Source organism: Brachionichthys hirsutus, unplaced genomic scaffold (genome assembly GCF_040956055.1).
Source record: "Brachionichthys hirsutus isolate HB-005 unplaced genomic scaffold, CSIRO-AGI_Bhir_v1 contig_806, whole genome shotgun sequence".
Lineage (NCBI taxonomy): Eukaryota > Metazoa > Chordata > Actinopteri > Lophiiformes > Brachionichthyidae > Brachionichthys > Brachionichthys hirsutus.
In genome coordinates, this window is record NW_027180961.1 from 1 (window position 1) to 19,900 (window position 19,900).

The 19,900-nt window shown below is 47.1% G+C and overlaps 2 protein-coding genes across 2 annotated transcripts; one reads left to right on the top strand and one right to left on the bottom strand.

The window, feature by feature from the left end:
* Positions 1–729: 729 nt before the first annotated feature.
* LOC137917023 (atlastin-2-like) lies at positions 730–4,101 on the top strand (the record flags this gene model as incomplete). The annotated part of the gene is made up of 12 exons (XM_068759907.1): positions 730–920; positions 1,023–1,127; positions 1,215–1,265; positions 1,360–1,416; positions 1,500–1,592; positions 1,722–1,860; positions 1,956–2,083; positions 2,419–2,475; positions 2,568–2,639; positions 2,717–3,148; positions 3,716–3,730; positions 3,964–4,101. Coding segments are annotated over 12 exons (1,478 nt in total), but the record flags the coding sequence as incomplete, so codon positions are not given.
* A 2,920-nt stretch (positions 4,102–7,021) lies between these two features.
* LOC137917021 (equilibrative nucleoside transporter 1-like) lies at positions 7,022–13,237 on the bottom strand. The gene is made up of 12 exons (XM_068759906.1): positions 13,209–13,237; positions 13,039–13,120; positions 12,666–12,847; positions 12,375–12,514; positions 11,767–11,901; positions 11,532–11,629; positions 10,529–10,607; positions 10,021–10,106; positions 9,807–9,915; positions 9,510–9,595; positions 8,567–8,766; positions 7,022–8,299 (listed from the first exon to the last, which is right to left on the bottom strand). The coding sequence occupies exons 1-12, from the start codon at positions 13,235–13,237 to the stop codon at positions 8,188–8,190; spliced, it is 1,338 nt and encodes a 445-aa protein (XP_068616007.1). The 3' UTR covers positions 7,022–8,187.
* Positions 13,238–19,900: the final 6,663 nt, after the last annotated feature.

Below are 19,900 nucleotides of genomic sequence, written 5' to 3' on the forward strand. Positions count from 1 at the left end.
GTTCTGCTTGACCCGTTCTATGTGGTTCTATGGTTCTGCTTGACCCATTCTATGTGGTTCTATGGTTCTGCTCATCCATCCAACAACTGTTGGGTCTCCCAACAAGCAGCCTTTCTGCTGCTCTGGCTGCAGCTGGACATGCAAATCACCAGCATCACGCTGCGTTCGTTTGCGCATGCTAGTGCCCACAGCGGGGACGTTTTAGTAACGTCGCTCTCAGCCGTCGCGCTGCGTGAACATGAACGCACGTAAAGATCTGCACGTCTCCGGTTTTGGACGTTGTGCTATTGGTCTCGGCTGTAGCTCCTCATATTCAGCCGTGTTGCATAATGATGAGCAGCAGCTCTTCCTTGGATGGCGTGCTGGAGCAACCGGGTGTTCACACATTCTTTGTCTTGCAAATCGGGTATTTGTGGGGGAAGTTGGTGTGTTTCATATCTGTGGGGGCTTGTCAGCCTGACGGATGAGACGACGGTTGTGCTTTGGACTGTTTGTGTTTTAAATCATAACCGAACACTTTGTGACGGGTGGCTTACAATGATCTCTTTTTGTTTGTTTGTCTCAAACTAAACTACTAAAAATGTACGTGTAATTGAGTTTCTGTTGCACAACACTGTAAATCAGAACTCAATGTTTACCCATGCGGGTTATTGATTAGTCTACTGGTAGATGAGAGGTTAGTTAAATAAAGGCTCTTCTCCCTGGTGAAGACGTTATCTGTTCTATCAGGTCAGGTGGATTTGCTTTTTATTTTTTTTATTTTTTTTAATCTTCATTCTCGGCCACAGAGCGGGTCGTGGATCGGGGACGATGACGATCCCCTGACGGGCTTCACCTGGAGAGGAGGCTGCGAGAGGGAGACCACAGGCATCCAGATCTGGAGCGATGTCTTTGTGGTCGACAAGCCCGACGGCAGCAAGGTAGAGAGATCTGTCAAAGCACGAGTTAAAACCTTTTGTGTTTTGATTGTTACGTGCAGAAAACCGTAAGGCGGTTGGGTTTATTGCATCTTCTCCCGACAGGTCGCTGTTCTCCTCGTCGACACCCAGGGGGCATTCGACAGCCAGTCCACCATAAAGGACTGTGCGACTGTGTTTGCCCTCAGCACAATGACCAGCTCTGTCCAGGTGAGACAGAAAACGATGTCATGACTTTCTTTCTTTCTTCCCTTCTTATTAAAATGTCATGGTTTCTGTGACGTGTTTTGTTTTCAGGTGTATAATATTTCCCAGAACATACAAGAAGATGACCTGCAGCATCTGCAGGTCGGTTCCACACCTTCACCTGGAGGAAAAGCAACAGTCGGGTAAATCAACGTCTGGTTTTTGGATCATAATTTTGTTTTTCTCACGCATGTAGCTGTTCACAGAATATGGCCGACTGGCAATGGAGGAGATCTACAAGAAACCTTTCCAGGTACTGCCTGCAGGAGATTAGCTTTAATCTTTCCTCTCGTACTCAGATAATAGTGTGTGTTTAATGCTGGTGGTGCGTTTCAGTCCCTGATGTTCCTGATTCGCGACTGGTGCTATCCTTACGAGCACAGCTACGGGTTGGAAGGAGGGAACAACTTCCTGGAGAAAAGACTGCAGGTGACTGTGACATTTCGCATTGCACGTGATATTCTTGTGTATTGTGTGTCCGTAATATCATTGTTTGTTCGCACACCTGTCCAAACATGCTTTCACTGTGATGCCCGTCTTGTTTTTCTGCTCGCCCAGGTGAAGCAAAACCAACACGAGGAGCTACAGAATGTGAGGAAGCACATTCACTCCTGCTTCTCCAACATCGGCTGCTTCCTGCTGCCGCATCCCGGCCTCAAGGTGGCCACCAACCCGTACTTTGACGGCAGGCTGAAGGGTGAGACGACATACGGTGTTGCTCGTGTATGCATATTGACGAGCGATGCTAAAGTGAGCTGGACTAAACCTTTTTTTTTTTTTTTTTCCTTTCAGACATTGATTTGGATTTTAAGAGGAAGCTGGTCCAGCTGGTGCCTCTCCTCCTGGCTCCGGAGCGACTGGTAGAGAAAGAGATCGGAGGCAACAAAGTCACCTGCAGGGATCTCCTGGAGTACTTCAAGGTCCTGCAGGATGTTATGTCAGAGAGGCCTGTGGCTTTCACAGTAAACGGTCCCGGTCAATAAATACAACATCACAGCATGACTAGATCAATAATGACAGACTGATGGAAGGTGAACCAACAGCACAAAAACAGCTACACGCTTTCAAAAGAAATGATTTGAAAACCTCAATAAAGTGGAATGGCAATGAAAAACACTGAAGTGACGCCGATGTTAAATTATAGGTTTCGGAGGTTGATGGTATTTAATCGATGCGAGTGAACCGTCCCTTCTGCGTGTTTTTATATCTGTGTTATTTTTTAGGGCACTGATTTGACTATGATATATTCCTGCAGGCTTACATAAAGATCTACCAAGGTGAGAAACTGCCTCACCCAAAGTCCATGCTGCAGGTTGGTTACCAGTACAGAGGGATCTTATGTTGGGGCCGCACGTTTAGTTTTTAATTCTCACTGAGGTCGCATCATCTTTTCCTGTTTATTAGGCAACGGCGGAGGCCAACAACCTAACTGCTGTGGCTGGAGCCAAAGACCTGTACAGTAAAAACATGGAGCAGGTAAGGCCTCCATAGTGTCGCGTGGGGCTAGCTTAATGTACAGCTGTCCTTTTGAGACGTTTGTCCTCTTGGTTCAGGTCTGCGGCGGGGACAAGCCGTACATCGCCCCGGCCGACCTGCAGCGCTGTCATGAAGAGTTTCGTGAGCACTCGGTGCGTTTCTTCCGATCTATTAAGAAAATGGGTGGCGACGAGTTCTGCCAGCGCTACCAGAACCAGCTGGAGGCGGAGCTAGACGACTCCTACAGCAAGTTTTCCAAGCACAACGACGGCAAAAACATCTTCTACGCGGCGCGCACGCCCGCCACGCTCTTTGCGGTCATGTTTGCCACCTACGTGGTGTCCGGGGTCGCCGGCTTCATCGGCCTCAGCACCGTGGCGTCGCTGGCTAACCTGGTCATGGGCGTGGCCCTGCTGTCCCTCTGCGTCTGGGCCTACGTGAAGTACTCCGGAGAGCTTCGGGAGGTTGGACTGATGATCGATCTGGTGGCCGAGACGCTCTGGGAACAGGTGTGTGTGTGTGTGTGTGTTCATCTGTAACTGGGTTGTCTTGGTAACGGTACAGTTAAGTGGCTGTTTAGTTTGTTTTGTTCTGTCAACGAAACGGCGGCGCCCTGAGCGTCTCCCTGAGGATTCTTTTTTTTTTTGTTTTTTACACGCGTGTCTACAGACATTGTGCGATATTTATTTAAACTGGGAACTCGCTGCCGGAACTATTTACTTTGGGGTTTCGGTTTGTTTTTCTTTACTTTCTAGGCATTTGAAATTCTCCCACCAGTTTTTATTTCTGTTTTCGACCCGTTTATGCTTAACATCTCTTCGTCCATCCCACTGTCTGAAGAGCCATTGTTTCTCCTACTGCCTGATCAGTGATCATTGAGACTCATCAGCTCACTGTCTCCACGAGTCGCCAGCCTGCAGACCAACTTCAGCACAAATATGAAGCCAGTTTGTGTTTCTCATCATTTGGACTGTTGGGGAAAGTTTGGGGATCCACCTCAAACACCGCCCTCATGCTTCCTCTGACCTCTTTTATCTCCCTCTCTTTTATCTCCTCTTTCCTCCCCTGCTTCTCAGAAGATTGTCAGAAAGGTGAGGCGTGTCTCGTCCCAGTTCTCTCGTCTGCTTGCTTCCCGTTCTCGTCGTCCTGCCTCGTCCCTTTTCTTTTCCTTCCATCTCGACCTCCTTCCAATATTCTTTGTGTCCACATCTTCATTTTCATCTCTCCTCCTTTATCATCTTGTTTTAACCTCTTTCCGTGTCTTACCTGGCCGTCGGCCTTGTCCTTTGTCTAACTCTTCCGTTCCTCCCTGCTGTCCTCTCAGGTGTTTTCCAAACTCTTGGAGCCTGTCAGGCGCCGCCTGGCTTGGCCCGTCTCTCTTCTCCCTTCATTCCCATCAGGAACGACGCGAGGACTAAGAGCTGTTCCTCCTCTCAACAACAACTACAAGAAGACCAAATAGCAGCTGAGTGACTGGTGGATTTGCACTCCTCGTTTTGGAACTGCTGGAGTTTCCTGGCTTTTGTTCGTTTTCATTCTGGTTCTGGATTGTTACACTTCAGAGGGGACGCCATCTGAACTTCACTGACTGTATCTGAACATTGACGGCCACATCCACCTCTCGGGGACCCGAAGCCCAATCAAACGGTTATTAGAAGTCTTGCATGACTGATTTCTGTCTTTTAACGTTGATGTTCTGTTTGGGATTTGTCATGATCGTATTCGTCGTATTGCATTTGAGACGACATCCTGATTCTTTTTCCGTTTTTAATTTAAAGTTTTCTTCCCTAACCTCTCGGTTTCTTTGTCCCCTACTTGGATCTTCAGACGACTTCCTTCGTTTTCACACAGACCCAACTCATTGTCTCCGTTCTCCTCACCTGCAGGTCTTGAAGCCATTAAGTGAACACTACATGGAAGACCACGTCCGACAGACGGTGGTGAACTCTATCAAAGCCAGCTTGACGGAACAGGCCTCGCAACAATCCAAGTTAAACACTCACTGACTTGATCCTTCCTCCTCTGATCCACCCCTCATCTCCGTGACTCTCCTGCCCACTCTCTCGGCGTCTTCTTTCTAGAACTATGGAATTAGTTCAGCACCGAAGCTCTTATGTCTCCCCTCAAATGCCCGTCGTCACATCGCTGCTCCAAACGACGTGCTCTGGTGGACCCGCAGGTTTGCAAGCCCATCCCGATCTTCATCGCCACCCAGTGCCTCAGAGCGGATACTGCGCATTGATGAGAGGATCCAGAAGAGCAAACCAGGCCTGCTTCTATTGTGCCATACTGTAATCGTGTTAGAACGCAGACTGTCGGCTCGCACTCGGACGTCGTCGCCGGTAGCGGGCCGCTCTCGCTGTGATTCAGAGAGCCTGACGCTGCCGTGGACAGCTGTTCGAAGTCATCCTCTGTGCGTTTGCATTTACGGTGTAACGAGGCCGTCGGCGGCGAGCTCTGCACACCTCCTCAGCCTGGTTAGCAACGCTTCTACTGGTAACCAATCGCTAGATAATTGGATAAGTGTGGGTTACTTTGTTGTTTCAGAAACGGGGTGTATTTATCTGCTGACTTTATAGTGTGAAGAGCTGGAGAGGCTGTTAGAGTCGTCAGAAATCCAGCTTGTACTGGCTGTCCTTAAAATCCAAGCTGAAAACGCGGGTCTATTTTTCTTCTTCTGACTCACTAACGGCTCGTCCACTTGCCTCATTTTCTCATCACTGCGTTTTGAACCGTGTTGACCCAGGAAACACAAAAACCTGGGATCAGGTTGCCCCTCGCTCTCGGTGCGTTCTGGTCCGTTTCCCCTTACCGTTTCTTTACGAGTGTGAACCTGAAAAGAGCTGCAGGAAGTCTGGCCAGCTGATGCCGGATCTGTTTTTGATGTAGAACGGATTAATTCTGTCTGGCCTTCAGCGACTTGTAGCAACCCTGCTAGCGTTTGGCTCTCTGCATGGTGTTGAAGTATTGTGTTGTAGCATTAAGATGGCTCAATCACCTTGCTAGATTTTAGAACCAAGAAGCTGCACTAACCCCGTTTACGTTTTTTTGCTGGGGGGGGGGGGGTAATCGTACACAACGTTTTACTTCAGCTCAAACTCGTAGCTTTACATTTTGGATGCGAGTTTATTTCATTTTTTCTTTGCTTTCTGTAGTGCTGGATGTAAGTTTGTACTAATAAAGATGAACATAAGGCTCCAGCCAGCAGCTTAGCTTAGCGTAGCATTAAGTGTACACGGGGAGACGGCTGTTGGCTTGTGCTGTCATGCTGAACTGGCCAAGTTGGATCAGTGTCATCTAACTTAAATGAGTGTCTCCTAATGTCATTATCATATGACTTCACTTGTCAATAAGTGAATGCCGTTGTTTGGAGTCGGATTGATCTGAATCACTGGATTCTTCTGTCTACAAAATCCGCTCCGCCGTACGAGGCCTGATTTAACGTCAATAGGATCAAACGGCGTTCTTCATTCAATCACATCTGTCCGGGTTTCCATCGATTCCATCCCCATAATTTCTCACCTGAAGCACCAATCTCGGCTGTGTTCACATATCACAAACTGGGCATGTACATTATATTAAATAGTCAAAGAAACTTTATACATTTTATAGTGAATTAGCTGAAAAGGCTTGTTCTGTTGATCTACATTAGCGTCTTGTTTAAAGTATACGTTGCTGCTGTAGGCGTTACACTGGTTTTGAGGATGAGTGTTAATAGAATGCCGTGTGAATACTTTGATTCTGACATTTTGTGAGTGGCTTGGAGGTGACATCCGTTTGCCTTTTAAAGATATGTCTGGTAATTTATTTTTTAATAAAATGTTTACCTTAAGAACAAATTGTCAATTTGAATGTTTTTTTCTTATTTCAGACTAATCTGAGGCAAAGTAATTCAGGCTTTTTCAACTATTATACTGTTTTGTCTTAAGGGTTTTCCCTTCAAATTGAATTGCTTCTCCTTATTACAAAGAAGCTAATATTTTAATAGACAAATATGCTTACAACAGTTTATGTATGTGCATCAAACTGATCTTATCTGATATTCCTACAAAAGGAGAAATGGATGCTTGACAAAGGAATGACAGAACATATGTGGATTACTCTGTTCGCAGTCTGAGACCTTGTATTAACAGATTATAATATATTGGTCCATGTTATCTTAAACTTTTATATTTGACAGTCTGGTGCTCCTTTTCCTTTAAGTCTTAAAGGAAAAGGAGCACCGGACTGTCAAATATAAATTTAGTCAAAGAGGTGGGACATGTCCCTTAAGTAACCCTGATGTGGCAGCCGATTGATTAAACCGATTGAATTCTAAAATGCTGAGGCATTTTCATGCATTCATATCCAGGTCCAAAAGATGACCACTAGGGGGAGCAGGCTTCTTATAAAATTTTATTTACTCACGGGACTGTTTGAAGCTGCAGCATAAATACAAGTTAGCAACAGATGGATGCGCCATGTCAGACTCCAGTACCAGCCGAAACACACAGTATGGAGAAACAGGCCACCGCTGTGCCTTTAAGCAATACTAATACTAAATGGTTCTTCTAATGTAGAACGTATCTTTGAGAAGTAGCCCGATATTTGATTTTTACCATTTCCAAATACATTATTGGAAATCTTTGTGCATTTTTCCAGGACAAACAGGAAAACAAAGCAACACACAATTGGCTGATGATGTAAAACAATCTGCCTCTTTGGTGAATCGTACAAACTGAAGTAACTGCATTTTTAGGTAAACAAAATAAACCTATACAAGCACAGCAAAATTCCACTCCCTCCCTCCAGGCGACTTTTCATTTTACAAATAAATTGTCATCCAGAAAAAAAGCGTTAAGACTTGATTTACACACCATCATGACGTTATTTTTGAAGATTCGAGTTCAGTAACGTCCGTTTATACTGGGATGGTTGGTGAAGACGACGCTTCAGATCACTGAGGGTCTTCGGTGCCGTCCATCTCCAGCACCATGGGGGCGGGGGGGGGGTCTAATGTACCGTATTTTCCGGACTATAAGTCGCACTTTCTTACTTAGTTTGGCCGGTCCTGGGACTTATGTACATTAAAATATGTACAGTAAACCCCCAGTTATCCACGCTTTAAACTTTTTTTTTTTTAATCGTGCCTTCTTGCGAGATTGATCGAATCAGCTCTCGCCGTTTAAAGAGGCACGTTGAATAACATGAAGAAACTCAGTTGCTAAATGCTTTTTCCAGCGATTTAATTAAAATGGATTAAATATAATCTGTGTACATATGTAATTACGTTTTTTATAGTTTTCCTTGATGCTGCATGTAATTATAATACCATTTAGAATTTTTATAATACATATTTACACATTATACAACGTTATCATGAAATAAGACCACGAAAGGGGTAATGGGGCATTTTGTGCAAGGTAACTGGGTGCTAAGGGGCTGATCTTGGAAACTTGAACCGGTGGCTTGAACTTGCATTTATGTTTTTTTCTTCTTTATTAAAAATAACTAATGCGGCTTCATAGTCTGGAAAACACGGTACTTCTGATGGACCTACGGGGGGAATTTAAACCATAGCCTGGAAGGCAAAGGACAATCCAGCGCCCAGCGCCAAACCGAGGGTCAGGAAGAAGGCCATGATGGCCCCCGCCGTCTCTGCCTCGTGTGGCGCCACCTTTCTGTACGGGGACAACAGAGGGACAAAATTCACGAGGAATGATAGTATAGTATAGTATAGTATCACTTCAACTAAGTACTTACAACTTGTCTGTATACCACAGATTAATTTTGATTTTAAGAGTTCTGTTGGGTTTTGAGGGGTCGGAGTCACTTCCCCACCCTACTTCCTGTCTTAATGCTGAAGAAGGCTAATTTCTCTGGTATGCAGTGTGTGTGTGTGTGTGTGTGTGTGTGTGTGTGTGTGTGTGTGTGTGTGTGTCGCTTACTTGGGTCCAAGGCACATGCAAAGACTGGACAGGTATCCATTGGAGAAGGAGAAGAAGATCATGATGATGATGTACCAGGCGTCATGGGAGAACAACACGGGCAGGAAGTGACGAGGCTGAACGTTGCACAGCATGAACAGGGGGACGAAGACGAGTCGCATGGCCACCAGGACAGGAAGCCAGAAACTGTCTTTACCGGGCTGGAGAGCAACAAAGCGACATCATCAGGACCGACGGCAGGAAGTGGAGCCGCGAGGATCCGAACCAGCGCCGTCTGATGGCGGTCATTTAACTCGCACGCTCCCGGAGCAGCCAACTACGGTTATCAATAAGACGCCGCTTCAGGTTTTACTTTCAGGTTTTAACAAACTAGATAGAAAGTATGAATGTGAAATGAGTCCGGCTGCTCCTTAAACAGATGGAGGCGGGGTTAAAGCACCCGAGCGATGGAGACACGCCGGCTTCTCTCCAAAGCGAACCTCTGATCTCAGCCTCAAAGAGCGTCTCACTGATTTCCAGTCGACCTCAGAGGCCGATGTTTTTCCCCCAACACTCCACTGATGACCTGTCGGTTCATTCCACTGTGAGCATTTTTACGTGGCGCAACCGTGAAACAAATGCGTCTGCTGTAAACGGCGGCTTGTGTCTGCAGGACAGCTCATCACTGAACGCTAAATATTTTGACAGGGCCATTTTAACACGGACTGAAAAAGACACGCGCGTTTGTAAACACACGCTGGATTAAACTGGCAGCAAAGTCGACCACTATTTCACCTACAGACCGATGCGCGTGTTTGAAATCGGCTCCGGCTCACGGTGGCCGTAAACAACAAGGTAACCACGGGAACCAGCGACCCTGGAATCCACCAGGTAGGAGAGATCCTGCAGGACGCCCGACAGCTACTTGGAAAGACGGAGCGGCTCTGCTGAAACTGTTACTGACCCACATGCAGACGCCCGTCAGACTCCTGCCAGCCCAATCCATCACGTTGAAGAGGAGGAAACAAGCCACGGGGATGAAATAGACATCTGCGGGTGAAGCGGAACAGACGAGACGTTTTCAGAGAGGCTCCGCGGAGGAGGAACGTTACGCTGCAAGTCTACAAACGAGCACTCTGGGGGCGACTTCCTCCTCGCCGGCTAGAGGCGGTTCTCTCCCCGTATTAATGTGGGATGCTGGGAGAATAGTATGACGGGTTTGGGGATATCCAGGTACAGATGGTGGGAACGAAAGACTCACCCCAGGCGCCTCCGTTTGCTACGGTGGACTTCACCGCGACCGTCATCGCCGGGAAGACGCCGATGGTGACGGTGAAGACGAAGCACACCGACAGAGCAATCACCCAGATCTGACACAGCAGAGCGCAGGAGAAACCCGAACAGCAGATTACAGCGACGGCGCACGATGAGGAGAACGCCGCTGGACAGTCGGGCCGAAAGGAAAGCCATTTCACCTGTTTGAAGATGTGTAACATAGACACAGTGGGCGGGGCCTCGTCATCCAGCAGATTCGCCGGAGCCTTCTCGGATGGACTCTCAACTGGAAAGCAAAAGCTTTGTGTCAACAGATCTTATTCCCCGTGAAGAATCACGGATCATTCTGCACCCAGGGCCCAGAATCACGGATCATTCTGCACCCGGGGCCCAGAATCACGGATCATTCTGCACCCGGGGCCCAGAATCACGGATCATTCGGCACCCGGGGCCCAGAATCACGGATCATTCTGCACCCGGGGCCCAGAATCACAGATCATTCTGCACCCGGGGCCCAGAATCACGGATCATTCTGTACCCGGGGCTGAACGTGTTTGGATGGGGAGGAAATTCTCCTGGTTGAATGAACGGACTGTCGGGACACGCGGTTCCACGAGAGGCAAGATTACTAGCAGAAAGCTCATAACATGTTATGTTATTTATTTATTTTTTTAACTTGAATGTGTTCCTTTAGAGCACTGATTGTACCTATTTTGAGCGTTTCCATCTTGCCGTCATCGTCAGAGGGCCTGGATCCAACGCCGTCCGTGTAGTACTGGAAAAACTCCTGTTGACACAAACCGAGGGTGAGACAGCAGCGAGAATAAAGGAAGGCAGAGAGGAAATGCATTATATGAAATCTGAATCATTCATTCAGATTGATCATTTATTAGGACAGAAATATCAGACCGAAGTCTTCCACCTGTGTAAAAAGAACCGCAGCCCACCAGAACCATCAGGTGAGGTGCAGCCTGACCTCTGACAACACACCGTCCAACCGCAGCGTGGAGACGGGTCGGACAGTGGGAAAGTGGCAGCTCGATTTTTAGGGATTTGCTGGCTAATCGGAATTTTGACACGTGTTTTTTGGTCGCGCCTCTCTGTCTGCAGTCGCAACTCTGTCTCCAGCATTGCCCCGCCCACTGCACCATCCGATTGGTTGCACGCAGAGCCGCGGCACAGGTAACAGCCGATCGGCAGTGAAAGCCGCCCACGCAGTGGAGAGGAAGAGGAGGACTCTAGGGAGAGCAGATGTATCGGTTTGCTGGACCGCTAAAAATCGTTCGACCTCGAGTTGATTTTTCTGATGCATCACAATCGCTGCAGGATACACTGTTTATGTATCCAAAAGGAAGCATCACATCTATCATATATTATTTTTGTATGCGTCATGACTTTACTTTGGTATAATAAACATAATCCAAAGGCCAACAAGTCATTATTTGTTCTTCCGACAGCTTGGATAAGTGACAAGATGTCGTGTTTTCCGTAAAGGCAAACGGGTTCCAATCAAACCCCCCCCCCCCCCCCAGCGAAGAGAAGATCGCTTCTGGACCGCGCTCCTCCCTGCAACATTCCTAACCAGCATTGTTTTGGCGGATGCTTTTGGCCGCGCTGCGATTTCGGCGGGATCGTTCCGGGACGTCCGCGTTGCTCTTTCTGTCACAATCTACAAATGTAAATTCGCTTGAAGATCCAATCTGGGTCTCACCAGCCTGGGCAGAGCGAGGTAGGACACAATGGCCAGAAGAACAACAACACAGGCCGTGATGAAGTAGCCAAAAGCACTGTCCTGTAGGGCTGATCCACCTGGAGACGACACAAACAGAATCATCAGTATTTTGTGTCTTCTTAGAGAGGAAATACTCAGAGAGAGTACAAGGAAGAGAGGAAATGCTCAGAGAGAGTACAAGGAAACGCTTCAGGCCGAGTGTGTCCACGCTTACTGGCCAGGGCGCAGATCATGGCGAATGCAGCGAAGGCGCCAGCCAGTCCCTGTCCACTCATGATGGGGGTGGTGTAGGAGGCGGGCAGCATCCCCGCGATCCCGAACAGACTACCCTGAAGAATCGCCCCGAACGCTGGGAAGAGACAGACAACACACGTTTAATGCGCCGAGTCAGAACACAAGGGCTAGAAAGGCCTGATCCCAACTGCCCCCTCCCTATTTATTTTAAAACCCTCGTTTGACGGCCACAAATGGGGAGATTCAAGGAAGAGTTCTTAGAACTTCTCCCAGCGCATCGGCTGCAGAAGGGGGAGGAGTCCAATACACAAAGCCCACAATAAATACTTCTTCTAACGGAGGTTGTGACTCAGAAATTCGGCATTTATGAAACCCGGACACGCCCCGGTGACTCGCAGGAAATGAGAGTTGAGACACAAAGAGATGGAACTGAACCCAGTCCGCTTTTGATCCGCCTCGGTCTAACTGGCATTATGCACCCGTCAGTGACCCCCCCCCCCCCCACACACACACTTCATTCATTTAAAGACACCTCCCTGGAGTTGAGAGTAACGGTTTCGAGGACCCATCGAACACGCGAGAACTCACAGTTGATGAAGACAATTTTGATCATGGTGATGGTGAAGAAGGGCAGCGGGGCCATGTCCACCTTGACGAAGACCGCGGTCACCAGGAAAATCACCAGGATGACCACCAGGCTGCCGAAGACCCGCAGCTTCTGGGATACCCTGAGTCCCAGAGAGGAAACGGCAAAGGAAGGAATGCAGGTTGAACTTCCTGTGCACATTTTAGGTGGAATTCAATGCTGGTTTCAGACTAATTATATTCAAGGACGACGTTAAAGACACGGCAGCAGAAAACCGACGTCGGCTCAGACACCTCTGGTACAAGAAGGAGTTGAGGCAGGTGAAGACCAGCAGAGGCAACATGGCGCACAACGTCATCACGTTGTCAAACTTGGCCTCCAGCACGTTGCGGCTGTCCGCGCCCGCCGACGTCGCATTTGCCGTCTGATTGGCGGGAAGGACGGCGGACGGATCCTTCAGACGAGCGGTGAAGTACTGCGGGCGAAGAACGAGGAGAAGTCAGCGCGCGTCTCAAACCTGCCTAGCAACCGGACATTTCCAGAGGGTAGAGATTCCGTGCAGGACGGTTACGTCAGAGCGGCCTTAGTCGCACGTCATTTAGTTAAAATTAAAATAAATACATGCATCTGGACGATGTTCCGGGGTTCACATTCATCCCAAATTACCATTGTTGCGGTCATGAAGAAGTTCCATGGTAAGAGCGTTCCCAAACCCATGATGAAGAAAATGATCCATACTGCGTAGTATCTGGAAAGGTTCGCGTGGAAGACTTTCAGCTTTCATGTCAACAATTTGTCCCCCTGGTTCTAGATTCGGAGACAGAAGGAGGTCTTACTTGTCCCGGGGTGCGTTCATGGCCGTCATGGTTCTCGCTGATGGTTTCCAGGGTGGTGTGGGGGGGGGCTTAATCAGGAGGCACCAGGTCTGAAACGAACAGATAAGAATCGCATGTCTGACACGGAAAAACACACACACACACACACACACACACGCACATATATCTTCAGCAGCCACATGTCTCCATTCTATGTTTACATCTCATGATGAAATTATTTATTCGGCAAATACAGCAATTTAAAAAAAAAAAAAAAAAAGGGGAAAAGATCCGCTCACGATCGGGTCCAAGTTAAGCAACTCGCAGCGTCCTCTTCAGACACAAGTTCCTAATTATTGTGCTGCGAGGAGCGAAGAGGAAAAACAAGTTAAAAAGCGAACGACGCTCGCAGAGGAAACGGCATTCAGAAACGTTTTAGCGGTAGCAACAATTAAAAACGCACGCGTCCCATTGGACGGAGACCGACGCAAACCGCGTCACCAAAAGCGCTGATCCGGTCTCAGAGCATCGCTCTTCTCTTCCGGTGTCAATAAACTCACAGATGACTTCGATCCGGGGGGGGGGGGGGCGAAAGGGCTCCTCTGTCCTCAGGAAAGACGAACCGAGACAAAGTACACAAGCTGTGTAATCTTGGTTTTATACCACACTTGGGTTCGGTAGGACGACACCCTGTCCAGAGACCCGGCCCTCGACACACCCCCCTGCCTACCCCCCCCTCTTCCTCGCTGTCCCTTCCTTCATCTGTGAACGTCTTCGGGCCTTCGACTTGAATCATGTCTCAACGCCGTCTTCATTTCTGCTCCAACCGTTTCCTGCTGCCTCCTAATTTCTCACCCCGTTTCATCCGACGTTGCTTTTCAGTGCCTCGATCATCTTCATCTTCATCATGCCTGCAGCTTCTCCCTGGTCTTCGCCGCACCGATCAGATTTCCTACTTTGCGCAGTGCTCCTTCCTTCCCGTCCCCTCTACGCTCGTACCTTGACAACGCAATCGCCGTTCGGTCGTGTGACGTAGGAGGAAACCAACAGCCGGTGAAAACACGACCTCCTTGGCGGCCGCAAATAATTGTTAAGATAAGATAAGACGCAAAGAGGCGCATGCAGGGCAGCATGGTGGCGTAGTGGTTAGCGCTGTCGCCTCACAGCAAGAAGGGACCGGCTTTCCCCAAAAAAGCATCTCAGCTTTTGAAGAAACGCAAAAAGATTCAATGGAAACAAACTGCAAAATAATAATAATAAAAAATAAGCGTTCAAGAGCATGAAAAACTCGTCCCTCGGGGGGCTGTGGGGGCCGGAACAAAAGCTGGTCTCCTTTCATTCTGCATCTCCGTTGTCGTCGTTACTGATCGGTTTAAATAAATAAGATAATCATTGTTCTGGTTCTCTGTTCAGCCTGATCTCATCATCACACGAGGAGCCCCCCCCCACCCCATGTATTTAGATCAAGCACAGGGAGCAGCATACATCACATGAGGAGCACCCCCCCCCCCCCATGTATTTAGATCAAGCACAGGGAGCAGCATATTGTAAACTGATCACTGATCAATGATTCTGGCCCAGAAGCGCTGCAGAACAAAAGTTAGGAAAGTCAAACCAGCCAGAAATACAAACTCTGTTTTTATTTCCATGAGTTTAAAAACACAAAGTATGAAATATATATACTCGTATTTAAAGTCCACCCCAGTCCACCCACGCAGTCGGTCTCCCACCATCCCTTCCGAGTGAAGCAGCGTTTACCCACGTGTCACCCACGCTGCCCCGCGTGCTTTACCCACCGGCACCGGAATAACCGGGGCCGCGTGATTCGCCGTCTGCTTGGCCTTGAAGTGGACCCAAAATAATTAACCAATCGATTCTGATGACAATCGGGTGGAAACGACCACGTGGGCGTGAAAACGACGCCGCATTCCGCAGCGGTTTGAGATCCACGACGTGGAAACCGCGCAGAAACCGGCGGGACGGCTCGCGCGCGGGTTTGGCGCTAAAATTTAAATTCACGTCAACGACGAAGAATTTTTACGCGCGGAAGACTCCAAACACTGGAAATCATCATCATCATCATCATCATCAGGATGATACAGAATCACGGGGATAAGAACTCACAGGAGAGTGGGTCGAGACCCGAGAGGAGAGCGTGATCCGGTCGTCGCGTTATCAGCTCGAATCTCAGCGTGAAAGCGAGAACTAAAAACCCACTCGCTGCCACCGGCCGGATGAACCGGGGGCAGAACGCAGCACGCGTGGATTCCCCGTGCGAGGAGCTCCTTACCTGGTCATGTGTGCGCGGATTCTGCTGCTCGCGTCCGTTTCCCTCTGTGCCACGTTAGAGCTCGTGTTGCGTCCAGGAGCAGCTCGGACAAGTGAGACTCTGGAAGAAGAGCTGAGCAGGCAGCCCAGCGAGCGCCGAGTTTATTCTGCCATTAAATCAAAAGGAAAGATAGTAATATATTTTTAATATAAAGTTGTTGGCTTTAAAAAAAATTAATAATAATCGGTATTTGCAGACTAACATGTTTTTCTTCAAATGAAATATAAAAAATAAATATCACATTTCAGCACTTGGCATGTTTGTATTATTCAATAAGATGTTATAAGGGAGTATAACATTTTGATCCTGTGTATTAATACATGCACAACTTGTGTTTCCACTTCAGCCTCTGCAGTATTTCTGATTGTCCCTAAAGACACCAAAGAGAAAGGAGGAGAACTGTTGTAGTATTCAGTGTGGGGCGACTTGTGAAGACGGCATCTGCTACTCATTACTTTCTGAGAGCTTTGGAATAATCTTGATGCTACATCCTGGAATTACTCTCTATATAAAACATTCCTTATTGGCAAAGGCTTAAACCAATAACAGCAAGGCATTACAGAGCAGATATAAGAAGTATTTTATCATCTGAAGTACAATGAAGTAATTTCCTGTTTGCCTTGGACAAGATGGAAGTGAGAAAACACCACAGCCACAAATACTGACTGATTAGGAATCTATTTCACTGAGCCACTGAGTTTTTCTGTGTTTCACTGCGAGGAATTCAGTCAGACATTATATTATTTCCCAAAATGAGGTGAAGCGTCTGATTTCAGGAATGTATTGATGCCATGATGCAACGCCTTGCCCAGCTCTAAATCTAAGAAGCCATGTTGCAATCATCTCTTCTGCTGCTCTTAGATTGCAGCTCGTTTTCTGCAGCTTTCCGTGTCTACTTTCATCACGACGCTCCTCAGTCTGAACCGCTGTGCCGAGACGTTGTTTACAGCCTGTTTTTTGTCCTGCGTGTGACTGATTCCACTGGTCTCTTTGCCCGTATAGTCATGTTGAGCACACAGTCATCCACACCCTGTCTCTCCCCCTCTTCTTTCCAAAAAAAGCTCGCTGCGGTTAAGGCCGGGAAACGTGTGACGGAGTTCTCGTCTGGACGCTTCCTCGCCAACACAAGCCCATCGTGTAGGAGTTGAGGACTGAGGGGGTATTGTATGGATCATACAATACCCCCCCCCCCCCCCAGTTTCCTTGCTGACGCTCCCTCTCCTCTCTGTCTAAAGGGTTTTATAGCTGAAGGCAATATGGGTGAGTTTTCAATGGAAAATGAAGTACAAAGAGGGAAGCGGTGAAATAGAGAAAAGTAAAGAAAGACACATTAGTTTCTATGATGCGCCCGGTTCACCAGACAGAAACTGAATCAGTAGGCAGAAATGTGATTTTTATCTTTTTAACAATCATAGCGTGGTTGTAAGCATTTCTATTTTGAGGCGACCTCAGTGCTTTCACTTCCCACCGCAGACTGCTTCCTCTCATGCCATTTTGAGAAAATACACAAACAAGTTAACATCCTACATGTCTAATTAAAAACAAAATGATCCTGTAAAGTCTGTAGCGTGAAGGCGGCCTCAGGGAGCGGAGGGAGGCATGACTTGGACGGATCCGAAGTGGTTTTCTGAACCCATGCAGACATTTAAGGGGCAGATGTAGAAAAAGGAATTCCAATGGAGCATCTTCAACCCCAAATGGCTCCGGAGACACAAAGGAAGCAAAATGAATCTCCCTTGGAATTAAGAATTTTGTTACCTGGCGCCATTCTGAAGGATTAAAGTTTGGAAAGAACCAAAGAAGAGATCAGTAAGAGCGTATTCCCTCCCCATCTTCGGATCCATAACTCCTTCCTATTCCCTTTAGTGTGAGTATGACATCCCTGTCATGATGGGTGCGCCACTTGCTGCCATTTAAGGACGGGCGCTTGAGACAGTCTTAGAAGGGCTTCGGGTCTTGACGTCTAACAACATGAAAGTTGGCCTAAAATTCTGCAGGACAGTGTTCCTCATGAAGAACAGAATATTTTTTGCTGACTGTGGTTTCTTTAATCAACACTTTGGCAGGGCTTGACACCAGGATGACATGCCAAATGTTGGAACATGGGGCTCATCCATCATTCCGAGCATTAGCCATCAACCTTCATCGCCAGGGTTCATCAACCCTGGCGCTGCTCCTGATGTTTGTTTTACAGTTAAAGAATAATTTCAGAAGCTGTTACCAAGGTTTTATTGGTTGGTAATTGAGAAACCTCATCATGAAGGATTTCAAGGTCCCATATTCTACCCTTTTTTCCACACATTAACGCAGTTCCCAACCATTTGTGTGAAAAATCTGTGTCTTTGGTCAAAATAGAAAACAGATGCTGCAGGACAGCCTCCCTCTTTCCTGTCTGAAGCAGCTCTGTCAGAAACGCCTCTCAAAATGAAACCGAAACTAAGTTCTAAGTTTTTCTTTTCATAATGTGTCCCCTTTAAAACCAATTCCCCTAAACTGCATGTTCATCTGTCAGTGAAAAACACATCAGTACTGCTTAGCCGCAAGATAAAACGACAGAGTTCCAGGGCTATTTGAAAGTTGGAAACATATTTGAGAACATTCCAAGTCATTTCCTTGAACCGATGCTGTGAAGTTATGCAACTGAACTGAATGAATAACGTCTTTGTAACCTTTTCAGCATTCATGCAGACGCGTTCAATCACTATCGCTTTTGTTTGTTGTGATACCGGTGTGATGATTAGAATCGGTTTACCTCCTTTATGTGCATCTTCATACTGTGTGTGTGTGTGTGTGTGTGTGTTAGAGAGTGTAAAAACAAAGCTATAATTATTTATGCATGAAAAGTTGATGAGACCATGTTTAAACTAGACTGACCTGCATCAGGATCTATTTCCTAAAGAAACATACTCAAACATTTGCCGTAAGAAGTTTTGTTTCTCCATTCGACCGTCCCTTCTTGTATTCCCTACATCCTTTGGGACTCAGGTCAATGATTATCATTATTTTATTCCGGGCAATTTTTCACGGACCGGGGGGGGTAATAAAAAAAAAAAAAAGAGGAACATAATCTTACCAATAAACTTTATATTATGCACTTGCTATAACTATTAAACAAGTATTACACCAATATCTATTCACCATAAATTGTGGTCTCAATAATTGCTGTCATAATTTCCACATTCTTGTCTTTTTATTCCAGGGTTCTTGGTCTCTGTGTGCCGAAGCAGTTTTGAACCCTTCGTTGCTCGTTATCAAAGCTAATCAGCTGTTGATAAGCCCGAGTTTTAAGTCCGACTCTTTGCTCACAACATTGCTTGTTGTTAGGTTTGTTCTTCTGTCTGAAGGATTACATGAAAACTAGAATGTCTTCATGAGGCTTTGAACATTTAGTCAGAAAGAACCTGGTTCTGGGCAAATAACATTTTTGACGCGCGTCAGCAGCAAATCACTGTGGGAGTAGCTGCTTTCTCCACATCCCAGGACTGCTACTGTTAAACATATACATTCAGATGTTATGAAACACTCCAACAACATTGTGTCAAGCACACTGAGGAGAAAGGCTTTAACGTGTGTGTGTGTGTGTGTGTGTGTGACAACACAGCAGTACAAAGTGTTTATAAGATACAAGCCTTGTGGGTCGAGGCCCAGTGGGGTCGGTTCTCAGGGCTCTTTCACGCTGTCCCCTGCTGTAGGAGTGTGTGTGAGGAGAATCTACGTTCTCACACTGTCCACCTACTGCGATGCTTCAACCTCTGGCCCGCATCGACACGAGTCCAGAACGCTTTCAACTTCTTCTGCAGCTATAACAACATGCACGACAGGAATAGATATTCCAAGTCTTAATATAGACGTTTGGAGCAGCAGCATGCATATCTGATATGCAGCCTTGTGACAATGCTGTGAGACACTCTTGACTTTGGGACCTTGTCCACCATCCACCAGCTCTACCAAATTGGCTTCAAAATAAACATTTGCATTGGTTAGTTTGGCATTTTACACTTAAACCACCGGGTTCCTTTCCTTTCAAAGAATGTGACAGTCCGTTTTACACAGCGAGGCTTCACCGAGCTCACTGGCTTGAATAAATGCTGCAGAGGTGTCACTGGTAGTTCCACTGTAGATCCAGCAGCTTTGTAATTAGAGCAATCGGCAAGTGAAAAGGATGTGATGATTCAACCAGCTGTCATTAGAGCAACCCATGCTCAAGGTCTAAATAGCAGCCACAGAAGTTTGGTAAATATATCCCACACTGGAGCAACCACTGGTTTGTTCAGAGCGAATAAACAAAAGCAGAATTCTCCGTTGACCTTTGGACAGAAGGGCTTTTTGCTCCATGAACCGTTGTTATCTTTTGCAGGGTAGGGGTCCAGAGTCGATCGAGGGT